Source organism: Lolium rigidum, chromosome 7 (assembly GCF_022539505.1).
Source record: "Lolium rigidum isolate FL_2022 chromosome 7, APGP_CSIRO_Lrig_0.1, whole genome shotgun sequence".
NCBI classification, from domain to species: Eukaryota; Viridiplantae; Streptophyta; class Magnoliopsida; order Poales; family Poaceae; genus Lolium; species Lolium rigidum.
Window position 1 is genome coordinate 30,282,531 of NC_061514.1, and position 10,585 is coordinate 30,293,115.

The 10,585-nt window shown below is 45.7% G+C and overlaps 1 protein-coding gene across 1 annotated transcript; it reads left to right on the forward strand.

Moving 5' to 3' along the window:
• The first annotated feature begins 360 nt into the window (after positions 1 to 360).
• On the forward strand, positions 361 to 9,953 carry LOC124671103 (probable ubiquitin-conjugating enzyme E2 23). The gene is made up of 13 exons (XM_047207531.1): positions 361 to 834; positions 898 to 2,043; positions 2,228 to 2,338; positions 2,438 to 2,809; positions 3,000 to 3,081; positions 3,156 to 3,848; positions 5,236 to 5,560; positions 6,138 to 6,177; positions 6,275 to 6,378; positions 6,691 to 6,929; positions 7,288 to 7,341; positions 7,432 to 7,539; positions 9,808 to 9,953. The coding sequence occupies exons 1-13, from the start codon at positions 361 to 363 to the stop codon at positions 9,951 to 9,953; spliced, it is 3,894 nt and encodes a 1,297-aa protein (XP_047063487.1).
• The last annotated feature ends 632 nt before the right edge of the window (positions 9,954 to 10,585 follow it).

Genomic DNA, 10,585 nt, shown 5'->3' on the forward strand with positions numbered 1-10,585 from the left:
AGTTAACCCATACTAAGAAGAAGCAGGTACATACCTGACGTCTTGTTTCTTCTCCATCAGATTAGGGCCAGCGCCCTCTTTTAATCAGCGGATTTAGCGACACACGGTCGGAAAGCGAAACAGCTATACTGTTTTTATTCCGGCTGCCGATATATTGATCCTTGGTGAGCTTCGATCGGTTGTACGAGTCCAATCAGAACTCGTACAGGAGGAGGAGTCCGTGTATGTCTAGTATACGAGTCTCCCCCAGCACGGCTTGAAGAATGCTGAACTATATATGTATATACAGCTTCCCTCAACAACCAATAGACATATTACCGACACATCGATCGATCTGTATAATTAGATCAAGGGTTGAAGATGGACGTCGTCGCCGTGGCATCACCAAGTATTTACTTGCAGGACCTGGTGAGTTTTGGGCGCGGGTTCCTCCGCCAAGGGACAGTTATCAAGGACGCTACCGTGGAGAACAGCTCTCTCCCCGTCGACACGTTCCGGATCCTTCTCATCGACAACTCTGTCGTGTATAAGAACGCCGGGGACATCAGGGTGCTCGACAGGAACCACCTACACCCCGGCCAGGTTGTTGGGTCGGCGTCCGACATTGCCGGCCAGATCGGCGTCGTCACCGGCGTCACCACCCTTCTGGTCCTGGCCGAGCATGACAACCGGGGCATGGCGACCGGGGTCATCAAGGGCGTGTGTCCGTCAAGCCTGCGCCGAATCAGCAGCCTCAGTCTTGGCGACTTCGTCGTGTCTGGGCCGTGGCTCGGCCGTGTTGTCGAGGTATCTGTTGATGTCGACGTCCTTTTCGATGATGGCGCTGTATGCAGGGTTACCAACGCAGATCCAAAGATTCTACAGGAAGTGGATGCCACCGGCAGCCTCAGGTATCAGCAACAAATAAACTGCGACTTCTACCCAGGGCAGAGCGTGAAAAAGGAAAACTCGTGTTCCCTCTTTAAAGCGGCACGATGGCTTAACGGCTACTGGAATCCTGATCGCGACAGAGGCACCATCATTAAGGTGGAGATGTCCGGCGTTCTCGTCTACTGGATTGCATCGATGCATTGTGGCACGGACAGGGAGCTCGTTGAGGCATCCGCTCCACCAGCGTACCAGCACCCTGATGAACTGACATTCTTCTGCGCCGCGTCTAGTTGCAGCTGGTGGGTATCTGACCAATGCTTCTTTCGAGAACCTAGGTCGGCCAAAACTGATGATGATAATGGAAATGTGGCTATAGCTCACGATCAAGAGGAGGAGGAGGAGGAGGAGGAGGAGGAGGAGGAGGAGGAGGAGGAGGAGGAGGAAAACGACGACCCATGCTCTGAAAACAATGAGGATGTGATTGATTTTGACCAAGATACACCAAGTGCTCATGACGTACCACCCACACCAACGAAGCAGAACGGTGTGATCTTTTACGGGAAGCAGTTGAGGAAGGTATTCTTTGAGGGACACAGGCGGGAGCGACGCCCACAAGTCAGGAAGCCTGTGGAGGTGGAGTTTCCCATGACCGTCGTCAGCACCAACACCTCTGTCGACGTGCTATGGCAGGATGGCACCCTGCAACATGGCGTACCTTCAGCGAGCCTCGTCCCCTTTGATGTAATGAATGAGCAAGAGTTCTTCCCTGGAGAACACGTCGTTGAGAATGATACAGCCGTTGGTACTAATGGTGACAAGGATGGCACGACAAAACGTGTGGGCATCGTCAGGAGCCTGGACTGCAAGGACCAGACGGTTTGTGTGTCATGGTTGAAGGCGGGGATATGCCCTGGCGAGGCTAGAGAGGTTGAGTGCATTGAGACCATAAGCGCATATGATCTCAAATTGAACTACTCACCCTACTACGGAGATATAGTTGTCCGCCTTGTTCGTTCAGAATCACCGAACAACGGTGGTGCTAGTGTGGCCTTAGATGGCAAGAAGAAGAAGAAGAAGATTGCCGCGGATGTTGACCTTTCATGGGTGGGGCATGTTGTTAACCTTCCTGATGGACATGTCCAAGTCAAGTGGGGTGATGGTAGTATGTCAACGGTACGTACATGTATATTTTTTTCTCTACCTTTTCAAGGACCTGCAACTTAGTATGTATACACACTCTACCCAACGAGTTGTTACATGAGATAGTAACAATCCAGTTACTTTTTCAAGGACCTACAACTTAGTACTTATACACTCTCTACTCAACGAGTTATTGATTTGATCGAGTGTGCTGCAGGTGTCGCCACATGAGATCGTTGTGGTCAACGAGGGGCACTACATGGAGTTGACGAATGAAATGGGCGACTGGGTGGAGGCTGACGGCCTAGATGAAGAGGCTACTAGCACGGTATGTATATTCTTCTAAGTTCTAGCACCTTCCTCTTCAGAAAATCATTGGTGCGGCCTTTGTTGTGCTAACATATGTGTATCTTACATCTGATTGTAGGACAATAATGATCCGCATAACCCAGCCAACTATAGCGATGTCGAAAACGAAGACCCAGCAGCGACGACGACAAGCATTTTGGGTTTTGTAGTCCGGTCATTGCTCCAATTGACCGGTGACATGGTGGCTCGAGGTAAGAGATACCTGACTAATCGCCAGCCGCCGCCCTCATCGTTGCTACCAAGCTCAGAGGTACCTGCGCCCACGAATGATGATAACAATTGTGGTGCCCCGTTTCGAAAAAATGATATCATTTGTGGTGAAGCAACGGAGAACGTCGCTGCTGCATGTGACAAATCGTTCAGCTTCCCACGTTTCGATGTATTACAGATCACCCCTGAGGATCACCATTACCTTGACGACGCAGACCAGGTAATATTTTACTTTTAGAAAATAAACAATTGTGGGCATTCTAGATTAGAGTGAAATACATGCGCAGTACAGATATGGTTTTGTCTGTCCCTAGAACCCATCATCTGCTTAACTATATATGACGAGTTTTTTCTACCATTTACTAGCACCGATTTATATACATAGAACCTTAACAAACTTTCTTTCTAAGGAAATGCAGGGCGGTAGTCATGGAAAGAATTGGGCCAAGGCAGTGCAAAAGGAATGGAAAATTCTAGAGAACGACTTACCAGGTATGAGAGTACATCACAAATTAAATTCATAGTCCATGATTCTAAATAAGTACATATAACAATTTTTTGTGCAGAAACCATCTATACACGAGTGTTCGAGGACCGCATGGACCTGCTCCGGGTGGTGATGGTGGGCGCGAGCGGGACGCCATACCATCACGGACTCTTCTTCTTCGACTTGCAGCTGCCATCGTCCTACCCGGCTGAGCCACCCCAAGTGTATTACCACTCCTACGGCCTACGCCTCAATCCAAACCTCTACGAGTCTGGTACCGTGTGCCTCAGTTTGCTAAACACGTTCAATGGCGAGGGCACCGAGCTTTGGTCATCAGTGTCATCAAGCCTCCTCCAAGTTGTTGTCTCCATCCAAGGCCTTGTCCTCAACGACCAACCATACTACAACGAGGCCGGATACGAGACCCTAGTTGGCAAACCAGAGGGTCGTCGCAATGCGCTGCCCTACAATGAGAATGCTTACATTCTCAGCCTCCGGACCATACTCCATGTGTTGCACCGTCCGCCTCAAGGATTTGAGGAATTCGTCAAGGACCACTTCCGCCGACAGGGAAGGTTTGTGCTCATGACATGTAATGCGTGCCTGCGGGGATGCGTTGTCGGTGATGCCCATGCCACCGAAGCGATTAGGGAACAACAATGCTCAGCCGGGTTAAAGCTTGCGCTCGCCAACATGTTGCCCAGCCTCCTGGCAGCCTTCACAGAGATCGGCGCCGAGGGATGCGAAGAGTTTCAGAAGTCATATGCTCTCAGTACCGCTCACTAGACGTATGCCACGGCTCTGGCCAAGTCGCTTGATCTTGTAATTACTCGCATTTTTTTAGTTCTATGTCAGTTAGTATTATTTTTTCTGTTTTTTCCGATTAAAATTAAACGAGTTCATCGGGCATAAAACGAGTGTGACCAAAGCATGTTGATCAGACCAAGCAGTGCACGGTCATCTACATTTGTCGGTCACAAAAATTGTGAGATCAAACATACACGATCTATCTGCCAAAGTGACAAGCCACGCATTCATATCGGTTTATTGGTCTTACAACGTGTAGCTCTAAATTATTAATTTACCGATATGGGCTAGCTAATTTACGTGTCTGCGGAGTCCGCGTAAACAAGTTGACATGTCCGCCGGAGACGTCCACCGGTCCAATATGGAAATCGCACTAGTTTGTTGTATACACACTGTTATGTTGTCCTGTCCTAAGTGGTTTACGAACATGCCCAGACATCACCATTCGGAGCCAATTTGCATATAGTTTATATTCCATGTCCATGCAATCAAATATATATTTCCTATTACAAGGAATTTAATATACTCTCCGGTCCCAAAAAACGTATGTCACAAATTTATCTAAATTCAGATGCATCTAGACAATATTTAGTATACAAATATATCTGGATTTAGACAAATCGGAGACACCATTTGCCGAACAGATGGAGTACTTCGTCTTCAAAGGAAAATGATCCTATTCCCCAGGGGGAAGCGCGCGTCGGAACCTCCTGGTGGAGAGTCGTCCGATTGGTTTCCATCGTCGGCTGGTATTGCGCCACGTCACCCACCTTGCGGACAACGCATTACTCTAATCCCGGATTTGCTGCATCCAACCGACCACCTGGTCGAGACGTTTGGATCGTGTATGGGGGCTCGTGGGCTGTTCCTAGTGGAGAGGTTGGCGACGGCGGAGTGAATCCGCGCGCCTCCGACGGTTGCTGCCGCCGGACAGGACGACGTGCACCTCCGCTCCTCCGGTGAGTTTTCCCTACCTCTTCCTCGTCTACGATTTCCTCTTTTGCTGCTTTCCCCCTCAACCCTAGGTTTTTCCTGCCGCTCTGAATGTATTAAATCTCCGCGGTGGCCTTGCAAATCTGGGGCACCGCCGATGATTTGCGTTGGTGTGCCCCTCCGTCGTTGCTTTTCGCGTGATTAAAACTCGTTTCGTCCAACTAATTTTGGTTGCTTCCCGTTGAATCCTTACTTTCCCCCTTCATTTCCTAGGACTGGTTACCTTCAGTTGCTGGAGGTTACTGGTTACCTGCTATATAGGTCATTGTGTTTAGGTTTGCTATCATCTATGTACATTTTTGCTACGTTATAATTTAAATGTTTCTTAATTTGTGTTTTGTGTTCTTCATGTTTAACAGGAAGACGAGATTGGTCATTGTTTTTCGAGGGTCGTTTTGCTGCCAAGCGTCTGCACGCCCTTGCTGCAGATCTCGATGGTCCCAAGAGACGTATTATTGCAGAGCATAGTGCATTTAGAGCATTTTTGGATGTATCTCCATTCAACATTTCTAATGCTCTAATTGACTCTGTTGCCTCTCATACTAGCCCTGGTTTGCGGGAGTTCAAGTTCCATAAGAAGAGGATGGTTTTCACAAAAGAGATGGTGATCAAAGTTTTTGGAATTCGATGTGGCGAGAGACTTGTTGTGCAGAAGAAGGGTGAGCATCCTGAGCTGCGCCAAATGTACATAGAAGAATGACAATCTAGGCCTTTCATCCAGCATTCTGTTAAATTGCTCAAGGCCTGTGATGTTATGGATGATCTCACCATTATCAGAACATGGGATCTTATATGTTTGGCTACAGTTATTGACCCTGGTAGCGCACGTTTGCTTAGCCTTGACTATTTGGATTGCATGTTGGACCCTCGGAGGAGTTTGCATGGGATGAACACTTCCTGGAGTTAGCAATGCAGGAGGTTACAAAAATCAATAGCAAGACAGCAGAGGCAGTGGTACCATGAAATGCTAGGAAATATGAGTTTTGGATCACTGGACGGTTCACCATTCTAGTTGTATGTTATTGAACTTACCCCATGCTCTGTTTTTTTTGTGTGATTTCTGTTTTTTTTTTGTATTTTCATGTTTAAATCTTCGCTGCTGTAACTGTTTTGTTTATGCTTCCTTCCTTTTTTGACAGATTTTCTACATGGATCACCTGGATTTTCCACCAAACCAGCATACTATAAACTACTCAATTCCTAGGGTATGTTTTGTGACCGAGTAATGATTTCAAGTTCATTGTATTAATGATGCTGATAGGAAGATCTTGAACAATAAGACTGTTTTTGGAAGGCGTCCGGTGAGTTACTCATACCCATATACGTGAGGTTGATGCACCGCTTGGTTTTTGTATAATTTTTCGATAAGATCCTAATTTCTTATCTTTTGTTGTGTAGTTTCTTGACATGTCGAACACTTCTTATGGAGTTGCTTCCTTTGTCAACCATCATCATGTTGAGGAGCCTGTTGAGCAACCTAATGAAGAACCTGAAGTGAACCCGTCTGCATCCCTCAATGAATGGCTTATGTTTCCTAGTAGTCAGGATCTCGAGGTATAATACATGATTTTAGCCCTTTTCCTCTATTATTTTTCATGTAATTGTTGCATTGATTATATAGTTTTGCTACTTTACATTTAACAATGTTGCTACTATAGTTAATGGTATGTGCTACCATGTATCATCTGAAAAACTCCAGCTTCTTTAGTATTATAATCAATGCAACAATTGCTCTATTTCTTCTGCTTCATTAGTATTATTAGCTGCAGCACCTCCATATTTTCTTGATGTATGTATTATGTCTCTGTTATCAGGTTCCAGCTGCGTAAGCATCTGTATGAGAAACACCGGACTATTTATGGTTGTGATGTTGACACCACTCTCAAGAAATTTGGCGTTGGTTTGAAACAAATGCAGTCGCAGCGCATGGCAACTTTGCTTATTGATATAGATGCAGCAATGAAAGAAGGAGATGGTCCAAGTGTCCATTTCCCAACCGGAGGTGGAGTTGAAGACGAATCTATGTATGCTGTAGACGGAAATGAGGATGAAGGTACTGCCAATCATGCCGATGAACAAACCCCAGAGGCTGATTCTGAAGAAACGAGAGAACGACGAATTTGTTGTCGAAGCAAATGCTGCTGATATGGACACACACACCCTCGTTGTGGATATGCCCCAATCAGCTATTATGTTGGATGCTTCTACCGGTGGAGCTGATGTAGGTGAATAGGTTACTGTTAACAGCCATGTGAGGTCACCCATGCACTTACCATATTCTCGTATACCGAAGGGTATACCTGTAGAAGCTTGGAATAGAGCCCCTGGCCCTCCATCAATGAATTTATGCTCACATGATCCGGATGAAGTTGTTGTGTCTGAATCCTTATAGCACATCACTATTCCTGCAGAAGAAATTACTCCGCCTAATGATGTTGCTTCTGTAGTGAAGCTAGACGACACATGTCTGTTCTTCTTTGTCTCTTTTCCTTTTGTTTTGTAATTTTATTCTTTTAGTTTCGGCTAACTATTTGTTCTTTAATTTATTTTACTAGCTTTTGAGCAACCTAAAGCTATGGAGGCTGCAACACCACCCATACCATGGGATGCTGAAGCAGATCATTTGGGCGAGAATGTTTCACCGCAGCATCCGACAAACACAGGTCATTTTTGCTCGAGCAAGTTTTTTTCTTCATATTTTACCTTTTATTTCTGCAATTTCATTTATTGTTTGCTACATTATTTCTACTGGTTGGCTACATTACATAATAATTTTTGCTACATTCCTTCGTATATGTTATTGCTGTTTTTCTTAGCTATTTTTCCTACTACTATGTTAGCTATTTGGGCGAATAGTTAGCTATTTGGACGAGAAATCTAAATGGTAAGTAAATCCATGCTGCTCTTGGGAACGTTTGTCACATATAAGGTCACACACACTCTCATGGACAACATTTACTTATTGCTATTTAATTTTTGCACTTTATTTTATTGCAAACTACACACCTAAAACACCAAACCACTAAACGCTGGAGTCAAAACGGGGGTGAAATGGACTTCAGAAGAGAGAAAGTGCCCTGGTGGCGCGCCCAACAGAGGGGCGGACACCACCTGGTCTCTTTTGACTTTCGGGACTCCGTTCGGCCAAATCTTTCGCCCCACGCTTTTATTTTCCAAAAATAATAACTTTCCTAAATGATAAAGATATTTCAAGATCGTTACGTACCTGAAAGTTGACTTTTATTGATTTCTGGTATTTGGCAAGGGATATTTCTTTCCAATTATGGCATCGGGGCTCTGTTTAACTCCTCAACCTTTCCAACAAACTTTTAACATGCAATATAATGTTTAAAACATTGTGCATTAACCACATGGGGCCTACATTTGTAGTCTCCACGAAGACGGATGGCTCCGGAGCGATACACTTCCTGCACAACCAATGGATCCTGCCATTTTGATGCTAATTTTTCTGCAGAATCACCACTCTTCCTTGGTGTAGGGGGGAGGCCTCTCCATCAACATCTCCATCAGCACCATCATCACCATCTCCGTCTCCAAGACTCATTTCATTCCCCTTATAGTTTGTGATTCATTGAACCCCAAATATTATTTTAAGTGTTATTTGCATGATTGTGATTGACAACTTGTCTTTATTTGGTGGAGAGATTATATTTTCATATTGTGTTGTAATACATATGCCTCTAATCCATATCATATTTGTCACTTGTGAGTAGATTCAATGATGAAATTCACCATTTAAAAGACTGGTCCATCGCCATTAGTCAGCTCACGAGTCTGCTGGCTGTCGCGGTTCTATTCTTCAACAGTTTCAACCTGTGGAAACGAGAAAACGAAACCTCCAAACTAGATAATCAAGGTCTAGGATGGTTTCACACCAAAAACTGGCTAAAACCGTGCATGCACATGCTTTGCCGAAACATTTATAATAATAGTAGATATTTCCTCATTTTCAAAATAGGATGCACATAATATTTTATCAAAATCAAATTATTTAAACTTTAACTAACTGTATAGAAAAGAAGTAAAAACATCTATGATATCAAATATACATAATATGAAAGAATATTTCATGACCAATCTAACAAAGATTGGTTTGAAATTATAGGTGTTGACATTTTATTTTCCTCCCTAGCTGCTCAACTTGGGACAGAGGAAGTATATAATTTGTTAAACTTGAAGAACTTCGAATTTGACCGAAAATTATACGCATCTTATTTTAGGAAGGAGAGAGTACTACAGTAAGTTAAGTTAATCTAGTTGTGTCATTCAGTCTTCCTGTTGTCACGTTCAGTTTCAGTTTTTTGAGTCGTAGGCAATAAGGAATTGTATGGTCTGAGAGGTGCAGCGTTCACGTCGAGACTAAGTCGTAGGTTATTGTTGTGAGCGTTGAGCTAGTCCGCCACGATCCTAGTTTGTGGGATGGCACGAACGAGCTGGATCGTGGAGGTATAGTCGGCCAGTTCGTTGAGCTGAAATATGTTTGTGAATAAAAGCAATGAAGACAGAAAAGACGCAGACGTTACAGCACGCGTCACCAAAAAACCATTGTGTTTTCAGTTCGTTTTCTGCACCTGCGTTGCCATACTTGTCTGGCCAGCTGAATCGTGTGTGCGTAGATTGGGCCTGAAGCTGACATTTGTATCAGATCCGTAGGGTTCGTGATCTCAGAGGTGCAGCGGCGGCGGTGATCGATGGGCGACAAAACCCCGTCGAAGGGTAGCGGCAGCAGCGGCGGAAAATACACGTCGCCTGGCCAGAGGCCGGGCGCCGGCGCAAACGTGGGAGTCGTCGCAGTCCACCTGCCGTCAAGGACGATGAATGTTCCCGTTCAGTACCCGATGCTGACGGAGACGAATTACAATCTCTGGGCCATGAAGCTGAAGCTAATCATGCGGCTGTTCGGGGTGTAGTCGGCCATCGACGGCTCACCACGGTGGTGGCCGAGATCCGGTCGCTCGGCGAGATCGTCTCGGATGAATCCGTGATCGAAATCGAACACCTCTTCGGCGCCGTCCCAGATCGGTTCGCTAAGATCGTCAACACGATAGAACAGTAGGGCGACCTGACGACCATGTCTTTCTCTGAGGCTGTCGGCCGACTGGCTTTGTTTGAGGAGAGCCAACGAGGGAGACGCCGCAGCGGCGGCAACAAAGACGAGGCTCTGATGCTCGTCACCCATGCGTTGGAGTCGCTGATGAAGGGCAAGAAAGTCGGTGATGGGTCAGGTGGATCCACCTCCAGCAGCAAGAAAAAGCCGAGCAGCGACAGTGGTGACCGCGGCCAGACCGGCGGTGGCGGCAAGAAGAACGAACGCGGCAAAGAAAAGAAGCACCGTAAGTTCGACATTTTAAAAGTTAGATGTTATAACTGTAATGAGTTTGGACACTTTCAGTCCGATTGCCCGGAGCCAAAGAGAAAAGAGGCAAATCTGGTTCAGAAACAGACTGATGATGAGCCAGCATTGCTCGTGGCTGAGATATGTGAGAGGATTCAGAACACTGAAGAAACTGGTGAGCTGGTCATGCTAAACGAAGAGAAGGTGCGGTCCAAGCTGGCAGGTGACAGGGAGATGTCATGGTACCTCTGGAAAGAATTATTTTCGACTTGTTGTAGACTATCACACAAGGTACATGTGGTGTGTGTTCATCAAAAGCAAAGATGAAGCACTTGATGCACTAAATAAAATAA

What these genes read in the sequence shown, in the direction of transcription:
- LOC124671103 (XM_047207531.1), top strand. Translation starts at nt 361, where the DNA reads ATGGACGTCGTCGCCGTGGCATCACCAAGTATTTACTTGCAGGACCTG. An exon ending in ACCTTGACGACGCAGACCAG is followed by an intron (nt 2,810 to 2,999) that starts GTAATATTTTAC and finishes TTTCTTTCTAAG; the next exon opens with GAAATGCAGGGCGGTAGTCA. An exon ending in GAAGAACCTGAAGTGAACCC is followed by an intron (nt 6,379 to 6,690) that starts GTCTGCATCCCT and finishes CTCTGTTATCAG; the next exon opens with GTTCCAGCTGCGTAAGCATC.